Source organism: Plectropomus leopardus, chromosome 22, assembly GCF_026936395.1.
Source record: "Plectropomus leopardus strain MGB_pleo_1.0 chromosome 22, ASM2693639v1, whole genome shotgun sequence".
Taxonomy (NCBI): domain Eukaryota; kingdom Metazoa; phylum Chordata; class Actinopteri; order Perciformes; family Serranidae; genus Plectropomus; species Plectropomus leopardus.
In genome coordinates, this window is record NC_142197.1 from 22510413 (window position 1) to 22531293 (window position 20881).

The 20881-nt window shown below is 38.3% G+C and overlaps 1 protein-coding gene across 14 annotated transcripts in view; it reads left to right on the forward strand.

Annotated features, from left to right (window-relative positions):
* osbpl8 (oxysterol binding protein-like 8) overlaps positions 1 to 20205 on the forward strand; it is a 118150-nt gene extending 97945 nt beyond the window's left edge. For 10 of the 14 annotated variants that reach the window (XM_088072989.1, XM_042511519.2, XM_088072993.1 and 7 more), the window contains 15 exons: positions 381 to 546; positions 657 to 882; positions 1385 to 1569; positions 3131 to 3212; positions 3317 to 3415; positions 3622 to 3718; positions 4351 to 4449; positions 4664 to 4761; positions 6618 to 6707; positions 7650 to 7786; positions 7897 to 8082; positions 10196 to 10349; positions 13023 to 13125; positions 15455 to 15560; positions 15639 to 20205. In XM_088072989.1, coding sequence (XP_087929115.1) covers positions 381 to 546; positions 657 to 882; positions 1385 to 1569; positions 3131 to 3212; positions 3317 to 3415; positions 3622 to 3718; positions 4351 to 4449; positions 4664 to 4761; positions 6618 to 6707; positions 7650 to 7786; positions 7897 to 8082; positions 10196 to 10349; positions 13023 to 13125; positions 15455 to 15560; positions 15639 to 15768 — 1958 coding nt within the window. In that variant the 3' untranslated portion in view covers positions 15769 to 20205. The other 4 variants (XM_042511521.2, XM_042511528.2, XM_088072995.1 and 1 more) reach the window with 3 other exon arrangements.
* Positions 20206 to 20881: the final 676 nt, after the last annotated feature.

Genomic DNA, 20881 nt, shown 5'->3' on the forward strand with positions numbered 1-20881 from the left:
TCTGTCACGTCTAATAAAAGGCTAAAATGCCAAAAAAACAATCTAAAAAACAAACATTGTTTTTATCCAACAAACATGCTTATATTATTGAGTACAATTCAGGCCTTTCTGGTTTTCATTGCAGTTACAGTATAGTTTGCCATCAGGGCTGAAATAAATATCAAAAATGAGAATTATTTCAAAATTTTGCACTTCTGGAACCAATCCCGTACTGGGACCAGGGTTGACTGAGGCTACAAAGGCCAAAATAGTTCAAAATTCTTTGACCTCTTTGCTTAATATTAGTAAAAACATAATAATAAAACCATTAAAAAAAAAACAGCCGCAAAGCCTGAAAATAAATGCTGCAGATCAGTAATCTGTCTGAATCTCTCTTCCAGGTCGATGCTGGATGGACGCCTTAGAGCTGGCCCTGAAGTGCTCCAGCCTGCTGAAGAGGACCATGATCCGGGAGGGGAAAGAAGACATGAGCACGGTGGCCACTGGCGGAGAACACTCCATAAATTTTTACAGCCTCCTCCGAGCCCACAACATCCATGGTTTCCAGTGAGTAGAAAATGATAAAACTATTTTGTCTCCCTTAAATCTTTAAGCTACCAGCTCTTTTTCAAATGTTGTAATGTAAATGTTTTTTAATGTAATATATTTTACTTCAGGTTCAATGACAGTGACCATTTGAAAGACCCAGACCTGTACTCAGACAAGTCCGACAGGGAGGGTGAACAGGACCATGAGGAATCAGACCCAGAGGGCCTGGAGAAGAGTGAGGAGAGCGACAGCGATACATCAGAGCGGCAAGATGACTCATACATCGACCTGGATCCTAATGAACATCTGCGGGAAACCTCGTACCTGGAGCAGTCCCACGAGGAGCTCGGAGAGGTCAGGGACAAAGAGTTTGATTTATAGCCACTGTTTTTATTCACAGCTTTTGATAAGAGTTGTTCTAGATAAAATGAGATTGCAGCATTACACCATATTCTCATAGGATTTCTTTAATCTTCAGCTTAAATTGAAACTTTAAGCTAAAAGCAATTTTGTTCTAAGTTTGTTGTATAATGCGGAGAAATTAGCATGTTCGTCTGCTGGGGCTTTTAGCAAAGCTGTAACACAGACAGCCTTTGATCAGTGTGGGTTGGTTTGACAGCTCACTAATTAAATACCAACTGAATCTGAGGCAAAATGTTTAGAGTTAGGAGTTAATTAAAAGCTCATTTTGTAAATCAGTTGCGCAAACAGTCACATAACACTTTAAAGCATGTGGAGACGCGTGCAACAATGTGAGTGTTTCTGAGCATTTTCAGATGTCTGCAGTGTTATCGAATCTAACCTGTGTGTGTGCGTGCGTGTGTGTGTGTGTGTGTGTGTGTGTATCACTCTGCAGGCTGGCGAGGCTGCTCAGACAGAGACGGTATCAGAGGAGAATAAATCTTTGATCTGGACTCTGCTGAAGCAGGTGCGACCTGGCATGGATCTGTCCAAAGTGGTGCTGCCCACCTTCATCCTGGAACCGAGGTCCTTTCTGGACAAACTCTCTGACTACTACTACCACGCAGACTTCCTGTCAGAGTAAGCCCTATACACTTTCCTGCATATTTTCCCAATCAATAAATGTCTTTAAATACAACCATACACTCTTCTGAATTAATGGATCTATTTTTCACTGAACAGAGACAAATGTCAGCTTAGTTGCCTTGTTAATGCATCATAAAACACAGTTCAATCAAACCCAACAGAAGCAAAATAAAATTCACCAAAACCATCTTAGCTAATCTTGTTAGTCATTAAGTTGTTTCACTGTTCTAAAAATCACCAACTCTGATTTGCTTGATATAGTCCCTTAATTCACAGAGTTAGATGTGAAAATATGCTGTTTTCCCATCAGTTTCTGCTGGCCAGCTGTTTATGGTCCTGTAACATTATCCCACCACTCTCAGTTAGCATGTTTCTCAGCTCAGCTGCCTGTTCCACCAGTAGTAGACTGACCTCTGGTGGCACATCTTGTGCACTACAATACATTACCTTAATACAGCATCTCCATATTAGTTTAATAGAAAAAGGAGGGTCTGTATTTTTGACGAAATTGAAAATCATACCATCAGATTTTCTAAATAACTTGGTATACTGTAATATACCACTCAAGCCCATGAATACAGATACATTTTTTAAAATAATATTAAAATTAAAATAAAACAAACTTGTTCCTGTACAACAGCTGATGGGTCTAAAGATTGCGCTATGGTCGATGTGTTCAGCCTCTTTTGTTCTCCACAGGGAAGGCATTGAATTCATTAATCTTAAAATAAGGCTTTAATTTGTATTAAACTGACTTGAATTATTCTTTGAATAAAATGAAATAAAATAAAAATGCCCAGACATAGGAAGTGGGTTTTTAATAAAATGCATTTCTTCTGACGATGCACTGTAAAATCTCAAAAGAATCTATTATTATTAATAACAATTCATAATATTTAATAATATTTTCTTTATTAAATAATTTTTAAAAATCCCTTTTCCTAAAATAATAATATGTTCACTGTCTTCCATTTTTTCCACTGTAAAAAGTTTTTTCCCCAACTTTTTATGTACGGTAGATAATCTCTTTCACTGGACAAAAAGGATAAATCAAATAAAATTGTGCCTCTTCAATATTGGTTATTAGAAAATTGGTCTTAAACTTAATTCCAACTGGAATTAAAAAAAATCTACTTTGCCTGAAGCTGCAGGAACCCAGTACTACTTGCTTCCAACACCAAAATCTTGCCCTGTTGCATACCAATTCTGCATTAATATGCAGATATCTGATAACAGGGATGAATTTACAAGTTCCTTGGTTTTGTAATGTGAAATGTCAATATTTCTACTTGTATTAAATGTGGCATATGGACACTTTCATGAAATGTGTCTTACTGTAAGAAAGAAAGAAAGAATAAACATATTCATAGTGTCTGGTAGACTGTGAAGAAGTCCTGTGGATACTTTAGTGCAAAGTGACAAGAAGAGAAAAGCTGGGAGAGATGATCAAGAGAATGCTGTCATAGCAGATTATACAAAGTTCTACCTGCTGAGTTAAACTGCACCACTCTAAAGCAGCGTTAGTCTAAATCTGGACTGTTTGTTTCATTCTCAGGGCTGCGATCGAGGAGAACGCTTACAACCGGATGAAGAAGGTGGTGAAGTGGTACATCTCTGGATTCTACAAAAAGCCAAAGGTCAGGAGAGCAAACATATGCAACCTACCACATGTTAATAAACTACATACATGCTTCCTACATACAATCTAAAATCAAATGTCCTGCTGGTTTTTAATTGACAGGGGTTGAAGAAGCCTTATAACCCCATTATTGGAGAGACGTATCGCTGCATGTGGCTTCACCAGAAGACCAACAGCAAGACGTTCTACATCGCAGAACAGGTAACAACACCGACACTACTGTAGAGAGTTCCAACTAGGAGTTATCCGATTGGTCAAGAGCTCATTCCACCTGTATCAGATAACTCCCATAATATGAGTAACTTTGGGTTGGGTCATTGGAATACATTGGCTATCTATTATAAGATAAATTGATTGATTTTAAGTTCCCATGTAAGACAAGTTCCCTTGTCTTTTGTTTTTTTCAGGTATCCCATCATCCTCCTGTGTCGGCCTTCTACGTCAGCAACAGGAAGGATGGATTCTGCGTCAGTGGCAGCATCCTTGCCAAGTCCAAGTTCTATGGTACACACAGGACTAAGATCTAATTCATGACACCCACAGACACCTTAACCCTTTGAAACCTGGATCGACGTCATATTTCTTTTGCTGTGTACCCTAAACTCTAATCAAATCGATTCCATTTCTCTTTGAAAACATAAAATAAAAGGCAAAGAGCAACTTGGCAAGAAATGCCCCATAAATTGAAAGATATAGTAGATTTGGATTTATTTATTTTTTATGCTAGGGATAAATGTCAAAAAAAATATATTTATATTTGTCATATTTAAATCACATTTAAAATTATGTTACAGAAATATTGTTATTATCAAGGAAAATTTCCAGGACATTTCCTTGTTTGTTTGGGTTTTTTTTACTTTTCTTTCTTTATTGATTTTTTTTGTGTGTGTGTGTGCTAATTTTCAGGTGGATTTTTTTTTTTTTTAACTTTTTATGAAATTCTTGCCAATTTCTGGGAGTTTTTTCTTGCTCATGGCCTTTTCCCATATTTTCGAAAGCCATTAAGCCAATTTGCTCAAGTTTCAAAGGGTTAAATTGAAATCAAAGTGTGCTAATATTTATTAAGCTGTTAATTTATTTATCTTTTTTGCTGTCAAAGCACATCTGTCCACTGATTGGTGCTGTTTGCATTTTAGGAAACTCCCTGTCGGCCATATTAGACGGGGAGGCTCGGCTCACTTTTCTCAACCGAGGAGAGGACTATGTGATGAACATGCCCTACGCTCACTGTAAAGGTCAGAGTGCCACCTGCTGTTTTGCACACCACAGTCTCACTTCAGTTGTGCTTTCATGTAGCTGTGAACTCTGTAGGACATTTGATCCACTGTGTAAATGTTTCAGTATGTCAAATTCACAGGGAGCTCACAAAAAGCTGAGGAGAGTGGCGCATTTTCTGAGCATTTCTCCAGTCATCTATGCTCACTGAAATGTTGCTTTTTCATGTTGCAGGCATCCTGTATGGCACAATGACCCTGGAGCTGGGCGGTCAGATCACCATAGCATGTGAGAAAACGGGCTACAGCGCTCAGCTTGAGTTCAAACTCAAGGTATGTATGGCTGTTCTTTAAATAAAGGTTCTTATTTAAGAGGAGTAAATCAACTTTGGTGATAGAGCTTTACAGCTGCTGAGTTATTCTTGACTTCTTCAGAGGGAGCTCCTCAAGGCTTTTATAGATAAAGTCTTTTCAAAAACAGTTTCTTACCTAACTTTTCTGAATGTTTGACCCCTTCCATACCATCGCCAACTCCACCATGCTACTCCCTCTCCCCCTGAAAAACATCCCATCCTCAAAACTACCATATATACCATCAACTGTATTATCTCATCACAATCTAGCGGCAGGTACATGTCAGAGAAAGCAAACCGTAGATTTTCATTTAAAATAATGAACATAGGTGGATAGATAGGTCCCTCTGGTTGTTAGAGTGTCACCTAAGATAGGAGAGAAGAATGGGCCTCATTCACCAGTACCTCCTCAAGTTTTTTCATAAATTTGATTTTATATAAGGTCCAAGGAAAAGTCTATGTTAGATTCATGACATGTTCTTAAACCCCAGAATTGTTCTCAGCTGTGTTCTTCTAATGATGAATCTCATGTCCTTGTAAGAGCATGTCAGTTGATTCTAATTAGCACAGGTAAACGGCCTGCCAGTTCCCATAAAAGGGCATGAGACTGCAGAGCCATGTGCACACACAGACTGAGGAAGAGAAAAAATTGAGAGAAATAAGTGAATGATGCCAAATGAACATCAAAGGACTCCAAAAAAGTTAAAAAAAACCAAAAAAAAACATCAGTTGTTCTGAAGTGGATGTACTTCTGCAAAACTGGAACACTAAACAAGCTATCATATTTTATAGCATTGGGGGGGGGGTGGAAGGTGGACTTCTGTATGCACTTTTTCTATAAGAACCGGAATGCTGCTTTGTCACATTTTGCCCGCTCACCTTAATTTCCCATAATATTTTCTGACACGATCAATCACTAATTGATGGCATGGCTGCTATTAACATAACTGATGCAAATTGAAGAGGTAGTGTCGTGTTTATTTTAAAAGACCCCAATGCTTTGTGTAAATTATGCAAAAAATATTATAAATTCAAAAAATATTATTGCAATTTAAATCCTTTAGTATAATAATGCTAAAGAATAGAAGAAAAATGTGATAACCTATTATTCCACTCAAACATGTGACTGTGAGCACAAAACGTGAACAAGTACTCTTTTGTGTCCATAGATTCTGTTCTTACTTAAATCCCAAATAAGAAAACATTTGTGAGTGTCAGAATTTTCATAAAAACTGCGTCAGTGGGTTTTAAGAAGAAATTTCTTCTTGGTGAATGAGGCCCAGTAAATACTTTAAATGCAGTGCAGCTATTTGAAGCATTCAGCTGTTGTATTTTCATAAGGAAGTTTAACTGGAAGTTGAAGGTGGTCCCTAGTTAAATTTCTTTTGCTTTTAATTTGGTCTTAAAATATGTAGCGTTAAAACACTTTGAGGATGCAGTTAAAGCTTCTTCTCTACGACTTGTTTTGTTCTGCTCCTTCAGCTAATTTTTTTCCATACGACTGTTTCAAATGACTTCAGACACATACATGAAGATGACACATAATAAATTACAGTACTTGTTCTCCACAGTAACTTCAACAGTAAACTGTATATATGCATGTATCTCTCCCTCCTCCCCATTTCTTTGAACTCCCAATGTCCTCTCTCCTCTCCCATCCCTCACCTCTTGCCTTCTTTTTTTCTTGCTGTGCTGTCTCCCTCATCCTTTTCCTGCTCTTTTCTTTATTGTTTTTTGTCCTTCTTTTTCCATTCCTCCTTGTGATTTGCTCCTCTATTCTTACCTTGACACTTCTTCCCCTGTCCCTGCTCCTCCTTTGTCTCCTCTTTCCTGCAGCCATTCCTGGGCAGCAGCGACAGTGTGAATCAAATCTCTGGAAAGATCAAGCTGGGGAAGGAGGTGTTAGCTACGCTAGAAGGACACTGGGTAAGACACATTCTTCACACATTCTCTTGACAACTGTGTGTTGTATAATAAACCCTGATGTAAATGCAAAATGCAACAGTTCAAGTCCTGCCTCTGGCCTGTTTTCCATGCCAGGCCCAGTCTTTTCCTATTTTTAAAATTAATATTAGTTGCTGTTGCTTGTAGGCCACAGGGCAGGTATTTCAGGTAATTTAACCCTTTGATTTCTGGAACAACATCAGTTATCTTGTGCTGTGTTCGGACACTTTTCACATGCACTTCAACCTTTGAAATCTGAACAAAATGATTTGATTTCCTTTCAAAACATTACTAAAGAACAATGAACAACTTGGCAAGAGATGCCCTAAAGATTTTAAGAAATTAAGCAATTTTGCCTTTACTTGACAAAACAGAAGCATGAAAGGGGGAGAGAGAGGGGATGGCATGCATTAAAGGGCCATGAGCAAACCCATGACCGCTGCAGCGGGATATTGCCTTTGTACATGGGGCACCTGCACTACTGGGTCCCCATTTTTACTCATTTTTACTTAATTTTTACTCTTTTGTTTAACTTTTTTGTGCCTAATTGTAGGTAATTTGTGATTGTGGTAATTCATACTTAAAGAAAAAGCCAATTTGCTCAGGGTTTAAAGGGTTAAATAACTAGAAATGTAATCAGATAATTGTGAAGATTTAGATTTGTCTCAAAATGTTTAATTTGTTTCATGTGGTGTAAATGTTAAAGACATTTTTCAAGTGATGTTTAGCACAATGATGTAAGTTAATACTGTTATGTGTAAATATAGAAAATGATGGAGCTGTGTGTCTGTGACTTGTTGTGTGTTGACCTGTGAAATTAGAGTAAAATAGTGTCTGACAGCACCCACAGTTATGAAGCAAATATCTGTATGTATTGTCTTTAGACAAGTAAGGAGAGATTTTTTGACTTTTTGACCCTTACAGGATAGTGAGATCTTCATCAACGACAAGAAGACAGGGACAATGGACACGTTCTGGAACCCAACGGCAGAGCTGAGGCAGAGTCGATTGACCCGCTGCACCGTCCCTCCAGAAGAGCAGGGAGAGTTGGAATCAGAAAGGTGACTTTGACTTCACTATTATCAGATTATTACTCCTCAACAGCATACTCTCTGTTCTCCCATTGTGAGTGTGTAGAAAGTTCCTGACTCTGTCCCCTCTTTATCATCAGACTGTGGCAACACGTGACCCGCGCCATCAACAACAAGGACCAGACCGAGGCCACCAATGAGAAGTTCATCCTGGAGGAAGTTCAGAGGAAGTCCGCCCGCGAACGGAAAGCCAAATGTGAGGAGTGGATCCCCGCCCTGTTCGAGCAGGACCCCGTCACTGGAGAGTGGCATTACAGATATGCCGAGTGAGTGACCTCTGTACAGCCTGAGCTCTGGTGGTTTAAAATGAGACTGGAGAGCACTGATGGGAAATAATAGGGTGGCTCCTCTCTATCTGGTGAAACTAAAATCAGAGGTTTAGATGTTGTTATAAACCGTCACCCGAGAGTGTCATTGCAAGTTCAGTTATACTTATAAAATTTTAAAAAATCAATAAAATGACATGAGCATACTACTTAGAAATACATTTAGAGTGGCTTAACGATATTAGCAACAAAGAAAAATGCCCACAGTCCTAACAAGTACAACCTGACTAATGTGACAAGGTAGATTTTTAAGGCTGATACTATTCAATATACAACTAAAAAGATGATTTTCAGAATTTGACAACAATCAACCTATATTTCTTCTTCTATTCTTTTAGGATACTTTTTCTTCCAATTGCAAAGATCTTGTTACTAAAGAACTGTCACTATGGACCAAAAGAGTGGGCCATTTTCTAGTATAAAAATAAGCTTGTGAGTGCTCTCTGTTGGACAAACTATGTATATGAGACACTGTTTTTCTACATATGATCACACAGAAATATTTGCCATTACTACAATGATTTTTGTTTTTATTATTACATACTGTATATGTGGAGTTTGTGTGTCAAGCTAATAATGACCACTTATATCAGTCTACCTTTTCATTGGTCGGGCTCCACTTATAAGAAGTAGACAAACATTCAACAAAAATGATAAAAACCTAAAGCTGATGTTTACTTAAGAAAGTGAAGACCTTAATGTAATAATTTACGAGATATCCAAAGGTTTTAGCATCAATATAATAATGCAGTGGATAATAGGAAAAGCTCACTTGTCATGCATCTCACCAAACATAATAAAAATTCTGCAGTGATTTATAGAGACATTAATGCTTGTTGATGCTGAAGTTTTTATCAGATATTTTGAAGAAAACTACTTGCTTGTGCGACAAAAGATTAATGTTAGGTGCTCATTTTTAAAAAGGCATGAAATAAGTGAAGATGCTTTAATTAAAATAACAGAATTATGTGTCAGGAACTTCAAAAAAGACATTTGTCTTTGAAATTGTCTTGTTCAACACTGCAGCTTTTACATCAATATAAGGCGGTTCAATGTAAACCTTCCCTCATTTGTTGCTCCAGCTTCCATATTGAATTATCCAGTGTGACAGGGTGCCATCTAGTGCTGATTTATAATACTGCAAGAGTGATGTCCAACCTGCAGTCTTGGTGATGTAGAACAATGGATTGTGTAAGGGACTGTTTGATATTTATGAGGGGGCAGGGGGTGATGCAAAACAGGGGAGGCATGTCAATAGTACTTTTTGTAAGATAGGACTTTAAGTGGTTTCATTTTGTAAAATAAAAAGTGGGATTTGTGTTTTTTTTAATGTGATTTAAGGGAGGCGACATACAGCTTGGTTGTATTTAAAAAAAAAAAAAAAAAAAAACTGAGGGATTTGTAGTTTTTATTTTGGCTTAGGGAAGGGATGAACATTTTGAAATAGTTGTATCTTGAAAAAAGGGGATATTTGTGTTTTTAGTTTGGTTGGGGAGGGACATAACTTTTAATGGTCGTTTTTTGTCAAAAATCAATAGTGTATTTTAATTTGGCTTCAAGAGGGAAATACAACTTTAAATGGTCATATTTTGTAAGAAAAAACAATTTGAAAAAGGATTTGTGTTTTTTAGTTTGGCTTTGGGAGGGGCATACATCTTTAAATGTTTGTATTATTGTATTTTGCAAAAGAAAAAAAAAATCATGCCACAATCCTCCTCCTCTGATAAATAAAGAACAGTCCCTTAACAGGTTTTAATATGTTGTATGAGATATGTGACAGTAATTGCCGTGGTGGCAGAATGTCATCAATAATAATGGTGTTCTCTGGTAAAATTAAAAACTTTTGCACAGTCATCTTAAGTGAAATGTTCTGGAGGGCACTTAAGTTTTCCACTATTTTTCTTTCTTTCCTGTTCTCTTTGTTTCTTTATCAGCCTCTTTATTTCACATTTTTCTCTCCTGTACACTCTTTCATTACTGAGTTTGTGAGTCTGTGTCTGTTTTACTATTTCTGTGTCTTCTCACCCTCTGTGTCTCTCGTCTCCTTCCCCAGCACAAGGCCGTGGGATCCGCTCAACGACCTGATCCAGTTTGAGAAAGACGGCTGTATCCAGACCAAGGTCCGACACCGCACCCCTATGGTACGTTCTGGCAGTCTTATTAGTCTGAGTAACCAGGGGCCGCGGAGGGACAATTGCAAGTGCCAGGTAGGTCGTCCCGATCGAACAACCGCCATTAAAACAAAAAAAAGCAGCTCGCCGCCTCAGCCACCTTCCACGCAGCACCCGGTGCACCGTCTTCATTGTCGCTTCTTCTTTGTGTGTCATCATCGCTGTGCCACCATCCATCGCCGCTGTCGCCTCTGCTCCTTTTTTGTCTTTCTCTTTGTCTTTTGTTTCCTGCTCTGGCACCTGCTGTTCTCTCTGTATGGGAGGGAAGGTTTTGTCCAAGTGCACGCTGAAGTAAGAGGATAACCATGTGTTCTCCTTTCTTTTAATGCCTTAAATCAACAATAAAGTCACGAAATAATAATATGAGGGTTATATGTTACACCGTGACACCAACAGATATCAGTATGGAGGGAGCTGCATTAGTTTTTAGCACTTAATGAATTTTTCTCCCATACAAAGTCTAAAAGAGAGAACATCCATTACATCAACAGACCAACAGCCGCCATCATCTGGTAGCTTCAGGGTGTCCATCACGCCCTCTTCACCCTCCATCTGTCCACGTCTTCATCTTGTTTGTTTCTCTGTCGTGTTCGCTCACTGATGCTCCACTTCTACTGAGCTGCTCCTTGTTCATGTCGTGTTAAGACACTAAATGCTGCTGCAATGCAGTCGCTGTAATTTCTGCTTGTATGTTTTGAGTTTGTGAAATTGATTTGTTTTTTGTGTGTTCAAAGTAACCACCTGCCAAGTGTCCAAGCTAGTTAAGACTCTTTTTAGTCATTTTTGGTTTAATTTTTTAAATTTCCATCAGTGGAGTAATAGGAAAAATAATTCTTAGTTGGTGAAAGTATAGAAAGTAATTTTAAAAAATCTATTATTACCAGTTCCAGGTCCTTTCTTAATAAATTGTTTGCGCACTAATGTTTTGACCTCCTGATTTTAAATGTTTTTGTGCTGTTTGAGTTTGTTAACAATAATTACGTTATAGATTCTTTTACTGATTTTACCTTGAACATTTTGCAGACCGCGACATTGCCCGTTGTGTTGTGACATGCATATTTGTTTGATGTCACTAACATTTTAGCCAACATGATGCCAGAATTAACAGCAAGGTTTTCTGGACCATTACTTGGGTGTGGCAGTTTTCTTTTCTCCACACCCCGCCTACCTGTGCAGGTCTAAAGAAAAATCTGACAACACTTGATTAGACAGTGTAGCTGACTAGTAGCCTGCAGCTATACTTTTGGAGTGGAAGAGGCAAAGTCCTGATAGTTGTTCGCTTTCCAGCCCCTGGCAACAAGCCAAAAAGTCAGTCGTTTGAAGTTTTAACCTTCAATAAAAGCGTTATACTCCAGCAAACATCCCAGCTCCCTGGCCGTCCATTGCTGAGAGCGGACTGTAGCTCTTCAGCCGGATGATGGAGGTAACTGCAGTGTTCCTGGAGCTTTTCTGAGGTTGTCTATTCGTTGTAAAAGGCATCACTTGGTTTAAGTTTTGGTTTTTTTTGCGTTTTAGCCAAATTATGTATTAAGTCTGAAAGTGAGTAATTTATGCTACTGTTTTAAAGGTACTATAATTATATATATATATATATACTTTCTTGTGTTATATTATCAGGTGTTCATTATTTCTTTTTTTTTTTAAACTTGTTAAATATTTTTATCTGTGTCTAAAAATATTAAGAATTTAAGATCAATTGCTCTTTAAATCGGTATACTTGCATTATTCTAATGGCTGGTGGAAAATTAATACAGTATAGTATTGGAAAAATGTGGATGGCAATACACACAGACTCCAAATACCAATTATTTTAATTGGTAAAATATTAACTCTGCAAATACAAATGTCACTTTTGGGAGCCTACTATAATGATAAAATCAATTGCTTTTTCAGTCAATTACATACATTTAACTATAATAAAAATAACTGAAGTGACACAAAAAAAAAAGAATTTTTTTCCTTTTGGTACAAAATTTGCAGTTTACAAAAGGTAATATATCGCAATATATGTTATTGCAATACTCAGTATATCCCAAAACATTTAAAATTGCAATAATATTCTATCTGGATTTAAATATTGTGATGATAACATGTCAAGGGGACTCTGGTAAATCTCATCCTTAATTCTTATGCTACTATATTATCATTATATCAGTGGCATGAATGGCTTCAAAATGACAGTAATTTCGTTCATCCCAATTACTTCTGGGACAATATATAGCTCAACAAAAGTAGTTATTGTGAAAGGCCTAGTGCTGCCAACCTTAAAACCTGCCAGATTGCCACACAAAAACTCCAGGCTTGAAAATAGTGGCATTATATAAAGCATTAAAAATAAGAGCTGTAATCCAGTCAGATTTTAATCCCTTTTAACTGAATTATTTGAATAATCCAGCCCTTGGCAGGTTTGGTTTATTTCGGACGCCGGTTGAGTGTTTTAAATGGGTGTGACTGACTGATGTATTTGCATGCCGTACTCGTTCATTGACGCCGACTCGCATGTTTGTGTGTGTTGTTGTTTTTAAGTGTATGTAACTGTTCATTTTTTGTTTTGGATTCTTAAGTCTCTGTATTTGTGTGGACGCCACAATATGTTTGTATGTGTTCCAATTTATTTGTAGCTGTTTTGTGTGTGTGGCCTGTATGTTAAACAGTTTCTCTTTGTGTGTCTGTGTGTGCATTTGTGTGTTTTCGCGCATGTCTGTATAGGTAACGGTGCCAAAGAGAAAACATAAGAGCGACAAGCCTAAGAGCCCAGAGAGTGGCTGCTCTTCACCCGAACCCGACCGCCAAGACTCGTCAGGCAGCGAACGTGAGTCATGTTCATTTACACACACATGCACACACTCACAGAGGCTAACATTAGTTAAACTTGGCAGTTTGTCTTTTATGCAAAAAAAAAAAATATCAACATTTGGTGATATGCGTTAAATATACTGCACAACATTATTATTATGGACACACAACGGCAGGTTAAAAAAATCTCTTAAGTACAAATGGGGCTGAAGTTTATTAAACTGTTGTTTTATCAGCTTATTGGTTGCTATATATTAGTGTGAAACAGGTCATGAGTAGATGTTGAGATGTCATGGAAATACTGTTGAAAGACAAATATTAAACTTTCACTCTGCAACCAATCTGCAAAACATCAACTGACATATAGAGGCTTAGACTTGGCTGAGACTGAGTTAGTGAACAGCACACTATGGTGGTGTTAGTTTTTTCTTCTGTGTTTCTTGTGGCAGCGATTTTGTGCTAAAAAACAAAATTTGCTTTAACACATTAGCTTCAACAAGGTATTTTCAGTTCTTAAATACTATTAAATTTAGTCCCCCTCCCCCCTGCCCCAAAAAGGCCTTAATAGGATATATAGTTGGGCAGGGCTGTCAGAAGAAGTTACACATAAATAAATTACATGTAAGACCAGTACAGCAGTGTGTTGTGAGCATAGGATACTGTAAAATATGTTTTGTGGAAAAACTTAAAGGGGACCTATTATGCTATTCCTTATTTTCTGTCATATACTGTATATAGTATGATTTTACAATGTCTGATCATATTGAATGTGGCCAAAGTTTTAAATGATGAAGTTAAAGCATGTAAAAGTAGTCCCTGTGAGCATAACCCTCAGAGGCAGTATTCACAAACATTCTGAGAAAACTCTCAGAGAGCTCCTGATTTAACCTATAAAATACTAGCAAGTAGTCCCAGTCAGGAGTGCTTTAGGAAAATTCTCAGAGCAACTCTAAGCAAGGAAGGAATAGAAACTCTTAACTCTGTGAGAAGGTGTGGTTGACCCCTTTGCTAGGTATGATGTATTGTTTTAACAGTTGTGATTGGTTGTCACAGCTACACCCTTTTGTGAGCCCGCAAGGTGTGGACACCCGGTGGAAATGAAATGAACTCTATCACAATATGAGACCTAAAGTGTTGTCATTTTTTGCCACATACATTGCTACATGTGCTTGTATGCTAAAGTCAGGGAAACATGTCATCTTGTTTGCAGATTCTTCCCTGTTTGAGGATCATATTCTTGCTGGAACATATCCAGTTGTGAAGATTTTGGTTTAGAGGCTTTTTGTTTTTGCTATAAAGTGCCGCTATACTTCCTTACAGTCTTTCCCCGGCTGCAATGACGGTGCAGAGATGCCAAGATGCGAAAGACCCGGAAACGCTGACCAATCAGAGAAGACTGGGCTTTTTCGGGAGGCAGGCTTAAAGGGGAACTACGCCCATTTTCAAATTTCATACATGTTATTCCTATGGTCTAAAACAGTCCAAAAACATTAGTAAACATAAACAACTCTCTCTCAGATCCAAAAACTACAGTGCTAAAACTCTACACTAATTTGTGATGTAATAGCTGCTCCATAGACTGAATGAATAAATGAAAGAAATGAACCGTGAAAGATGTTTTAGATGACAATTGGAGCACTCAGTATGTGTGTACATTTGTATCAGAACTAAGAACACTACAATGAATAAAACTCATTTGGGTATTAAAAAACAAAACAAAACTTTGGGTCCATAAAATAAGGTTCCCATTCATTGTCTATGGACTTTACACCCCATTTCATCACAACTTTGAGGGTTACATCTCTGTTTTTTCGGATTTGAGAGAGGAGTTCATGTTCAAGAGTATTAAACTCTCCTAGACTATGGAAATAACATTTTGGAATACTTAATTTAGGTGTTCGGTTCTCCTTTAAAGAGCCAGGCGCTAAAATGTTTCATACAAAGGGTGAATACTGTTGCTCCAAAGCACATAATGTTCTAGTAGAAACCTTAAATACAAGTATGAACCTGAAAATGAGCATAATAGGTCCCCTTTAAATTCATTATTTATTAACCATTTTTTAATTGGTCCAGGTCATGTAAATTACTTGATTATATTACCAGAAATTATTGTCATATGCATCTGGGGAGTATAAAAATAACCAAAATATAAATGTTAACTGATTTGACTTCTTAAATAATTGTAGGTCTGAATTTACCTACTGGTTTTCCATCACTTTATAACCAGTATGACCCTTGAAAATGTATTGAATTGCATTCTTTGCGGTATTTAAAAGGTCTTTAAAAAGTCTTGCATTGAATTTGATGAACACTGCAGAAACCGTGTTTGACTAACTTTGTTGCAGGACACAAAAACAAGCATAACAGCCGGCTGAGGAAAAAAGGAGCAGACCTCAGTGAACTTCAAAGTGCCATTGAATCTATAAAGCAGACGCAGGAGGACATTAACAGGTGAGGAGGGCATGAGTCACACTGTACCATGTACATGACATGATGTCTATACATGCAGTAACTTTTGTTTGTTTGTAGGAACATCAGTGTGCTGAGGAGCCGTGCAGCAGGCCGGGTGGAGGGCGCCTCTTTCCTCCAGCAGCGCGACTACGTCATCATCATTTTCCTTATCCTCCTTCAGGTCCTGATCAACTACGTCTTCAAGTAGCAGCCATACAGGGAGAGTGGTGCCCTCACACACACACAAACATACACTATCTGAACGTAAGGCGTCACAGTGGGGGACTTAGAGACGTGAACTTTGACCTCTCAAAGTTAAAGACTCCAACTCTCTCTGTCTTTAGTAAGTCCAACTACACACGTCCAGAAAAGTGGAGACTTTTTTTTAAAACTTGTTTATTTTTAACCAGTCCATTCCAAAACTCTGGGGAGATCCACAGATTTCAAAGCGAAGAGAAGCAGCGAGAAGGAGTTGGAGGGGAGTTTTTGGTGCGATGAAGTCTCGTCTGCCACTCTGGAGCTCATTGATTTGCCTTGATGTAAGAGGCAAAGACAGCAGCCATTTTTCAGCTGTTGTTTGTTTTGTTTTTATTTCCAACGGAGTGAAACTACTCTCCGATTCACATTTCACCTCAAACAACAGGGAACCTTTTAACATGGAGACGAGTACCACGACTCAGATGGTAACACAGATTTTAAAAAATACCTTTAATGTTCTTGTTTTTTTTATGTTTTCTTTACTTTGGTGTGTCCTTTGTGAATAGGGGTCTGCTTGGAACAAAAAGTGGCGATAAGGGAGAGAAAAACAAAGTGGTCCAATCTATGTGACTTTTATTTTTTTATTACCAGATATCGGCTGGGGTTTCCATGCGTTGAAATGGATGAGGAAGACAAACAACACAAGTAATACTGTCAAAAGGAACAGAAGCTATAATTTCTGCTGTATAATAAAACTTCACCTTTTGCAAGTCGATGTTGAAAGAAAAAAGTCAGAAGTTTAACACAGCGTCATTGTATACTGTAGGTAGCATGTACAGACGGAGCGTGATTAGGACATTATTTAGCCCTATGTACAGTATTTTATCCTAAGGCACAAATGCACTGGAAACGTCAGATATTTGTGTTAATATAGTTTTTTATCAGTTCAACTTGCACTCTATCTTTTACATTTCTGCTCTGAGGAGGTCTGGAGCATCAACAGAAGGTCAAAAAAAATGATTTTTGTGATTTTTCATGAGTTTCAGTGACCACTGCCCTAGTTTCAGGTAAAAGGAGTTGATACGTTTTTAATCAAAGTCAGCAAAGTGAAATGATGTCATCTAAACTCTGCCTTCTTAGATATTATGGCAAGTTAAAGGAACAGAATAAGAAATACGCGTATTCATTTTCTTGATGGAGTTTGATAAGAAGATTGATTCCACTTTCATATATGTACATTAAATACAGCCAATAGTCAGTTAGTTTAGCTTAACATTAAGAGTTAAAGCAAAGCAGAACAGCTGGCCTGACTTTGTCAAAAGGTACCTACAGCCCAATCCCAATATACTCTGCCCCTACAATTTGACACTTACACCTCTGTTTTGCACGTTAGCGTCTCGGGGTAGGGTATCCTGATTCTTGCTGGAATAGAGGGGTTGGTAAAGTGTTGGGGCCATATGGACCTCCAAACTGAGGGTTTTCAGAGGTTCACTTCAAAATGAATGTATGAAGAAATCTGCCCTACCAGCTAGATCTTGTTGGTGTAATCTGTACAAAAAACAAAGTATAAAGACAAAACGTATTAGTTGTACAGGTATTCAAAAGTGTTGGGCCATTCCTTGTCATCGTTGTGAAGCCGATAGGGCAACCGGCGGTAACTTAAAAAAGTGACTGTGTCTAGCTAATAATCATCTCAGAACATACCCCCTAATAAAACTAAAACTTATTGAACTTTGGTTTTTGTAGGGATTAAACAAATGAGAAACTAGTTATAGAGTTAAGGAAGTGCTGGTTGGTGGATTTTGTTACTTTTGACCAAGCCAGGCTCTGTTCTTTTTAATAATTAAAGCTAAGGAGCTACCATCTTAAGGTTGAAATTTATTGTACGGACCTTCTCAAATTACTTATGGCAAGAAAGTGAGTAAGTGTATTGCCTAAATGAAACTCTTAACTATTCCTTTAAGTATGAAATGAAGTATTAAAATTCCAGTTACGCTGTGCAACCATGTAGACAAAATCTAAAAGGTGTCAAGACAAGCTAATTATAAGAACTGTTTCATAACAAAAAACAGACTCCAGACCAAACCATGGAAGAGAAAACCCTCAACTCTCCCATTTGCTGCTGACCGCAGCGCCATCATGGCAAAGTCTAATCCAAGCATCGTTCATTGCTTTCAGTGCTTTTGCGCCTCAGATGTTAACCAGGAAAAACTAGAATAGACACATTAGTGCGCCTCTAATGAGAGGAGGAGATAGACTTTTTTTCTAAGTACTACTATCACCACAGTAAACCATTCCAAATGTACGCAAGTACCAGCCAAACTCAGTGTGTAGAATAGGAGTCGACCCCGTTCACTGTGTATATATCTGACGGGACGATTCGTTTCCTCGCGAGTAGCGCGTGGCGTTTCAACACCAAGGTTCACGATACAGAAACTCCCACGCTCTGTGCACAAGCCAGTCTTTTCAACCTTGTGTGTCTTTCTGTCCACTGCTCTGTAGATACACATGGACATTAGGGGGGGTCGGGGATAAATACAATTAGTGGGGTACATGATTAGATTCCCAATTGCAAATTTAATTTATCCAGATAGCCTCAAAGGCAGTGCTGTTACTCAGCAGAAGTAGAGGTATAGAAGTTTGGAAATTTTGGGAGTCTATGTCATGGCTCTAATTTGCTGCCTTCCTCTTTGAAAACATGGATTTAAAAGTATCAGAAATAAATGTTGGGACATTATACTTGTATTACTTGTATAAACTGTACAGGCTTATGAGGACTATGACTATGACTGATTATCTTAAAGGCTTTTGTTTAGCACTGTAACACAGATAAACAAAGTCTTAGAAGTAAATGTTGGGACATAAAACCCTGAAAGTGTACAGGCTTTTGATGACAATGACTTGTGAGGACTTTGAATTATTTGGACTATGACTTATGATGACTATGTTAAGTCCTGTGTTTAGCACTGTAACACAGAAAAACAAAGTTTCAGAAATAAATACCAGGACATAAAACCCTGAAAGAGTACCTTCTTATGAGGACTATGACATATGAAGTCTGGCTTCCAAGGACTATGACCTATAAGGACTATGACGTATAAGGACTATGACCTATAAGGACTATGACTTATAAGGACTATGACTTATAAGGACTATGACCTATGAAGACTGACTATGTTAAAGCCTGTTAGCATTGTAACACAGAAAAACAAACTTTGCTGACTGTAATGTACACTGTAGACTCAACTAAGGAAGAAGGCAGCATATCAGAACCCATACGTAACCTTTTTATTACAATCTGTCAGGATTTTATTCAAAGTAATTACCTACTAATTGAGGCAATTCAAAAAGACCCAAGCCACTCATGGACCGTATCTGAATATAGATTTTGTATATCTCTTGGCCTGTCATGAAGTTAGCCTTGTCGACGTTTACATATTCAATTGCCTCCGCTGTCAGCAGACTGTTGAGCAAAGAAAACTTGCTAACACAGGTATAAAGAAAGACTGGTGGCATTGTCGGGAGCCAGCTGTACCCCCGTTAAGTTACCCGGCTGGCCCGTGTGTATCTCTATTTTTGTGTATCCTCATTGCCTGAATCGCACATCTTAAATAGAGAGTCCAGATGTTAGAATGTGGAGAAATACCAGTGCCTTCTAGAGTCGGACTAGGGAGGGGGTAGATTGGGGGTTAGGGGGTGATAGGAGGTCGGCATGGATGTTGGGGGGTGTAGTGTGGAGCGGTCTCAAGTCTCAAAGTGAACTAATAATGAAGGGAATAATCCGGAATAAAAAGACTGGTGGGTGGGACTCGGACTTGGACCCTGGCTGTAGACACTGTAGTGTTTTAAAGTGGACGTGCCATACAAAGCCTTAGAAACAAGTCCGACTCCAAAGCTCAACCCACCCCACCCAGCTCCCGCCTACCGTTCCTAAAGCGTCGCCATAGTAACTCACCCGTAGGTTTCCGGATGCTGATTCCTGCCACAGGAGAGAGAGACGAAGGGAGAGAGAAGGCTCCTCTCCATTATCGTCCTTGTCGCTCTCTCACACACCAAATCAGAGGGAAGTTAACATCTCTGCTGCCGTTGTTGTTGCTATATCTGTGAAATAATACGGTTTATTTATTTCTCTTTTTGTATGTGGGTTTATGTCCATTTTCTCTGCTTGTGGCATTAGGTCACCGTTCTTCTTTGTTGTTTTTCAATGCTGATTTTAAGATAGTTTTTTTCCCACTATTCGTTGCTTGACATCACACACAAGCAACTGTACGCAACTTGTGCACACTGGCAATGTCAGCTGCCCTCCATCCCCCTTTTCCACACACATACCTTCCCTTTATCCTATCTGAGTACGTGAATATATTTACTGTATCTCCATGGCAACTATAACTTCCTGGAAGTTTATGGTCACGTGTAACATAACACAGAATAAAAACAAATGACATCATGGGCTCTTCTTTCTTTGTTTGGTTTAAAGACACATCATTATCCAAAACAACTGTGTTTTTAGATCATCTGTCCGTTACAGTTTTGTATAGCTCCGACTCTGCGCCGTCGATAGCCAGGGCTGGAGGCATGCTGTTTTCAGGTTGTTCGTCTGTACGTCTGACTGCCCCATTCTCATGAGCACGTTTAAGAACGCCATAAGGGAATTTTATCAAATTTAGCACAAATGTCCATTTGGACTCAACGGTGAACTGGTTAGATTTTGGTGATGAAAGATCAAGGTGAACCTGAACCTGAAGGTCACAGTGACTTTGCATCTGTCTTATTCTTTTGAACATACCTTAAGAGCACCTTGAGGGAATTTCTCCAAATTCGACTCAAACATCCATGTGGACTCAACAATGTACTGATTAAAATTTGATGATCAAAGGTCAAGGTCATTGCAACCTTGCATCTGTCTAATTCATGTGAATGCAATATTTCAAAAAGTCCTTTGCAGTAAGTTTCCTCAAATTTGACACAAATAATAACTTGAATTCAAGAATCAACTTCTTAGAATTTGGTGGTGAAAGGTCAAGGTCACTGTAACCTCATAAAAAAAGTTTTTGGTCACAACTCAAGAACTCATCTGCTAATTATGACCACAAAAAAATCACACAAGTGTGCCAACATTTTTT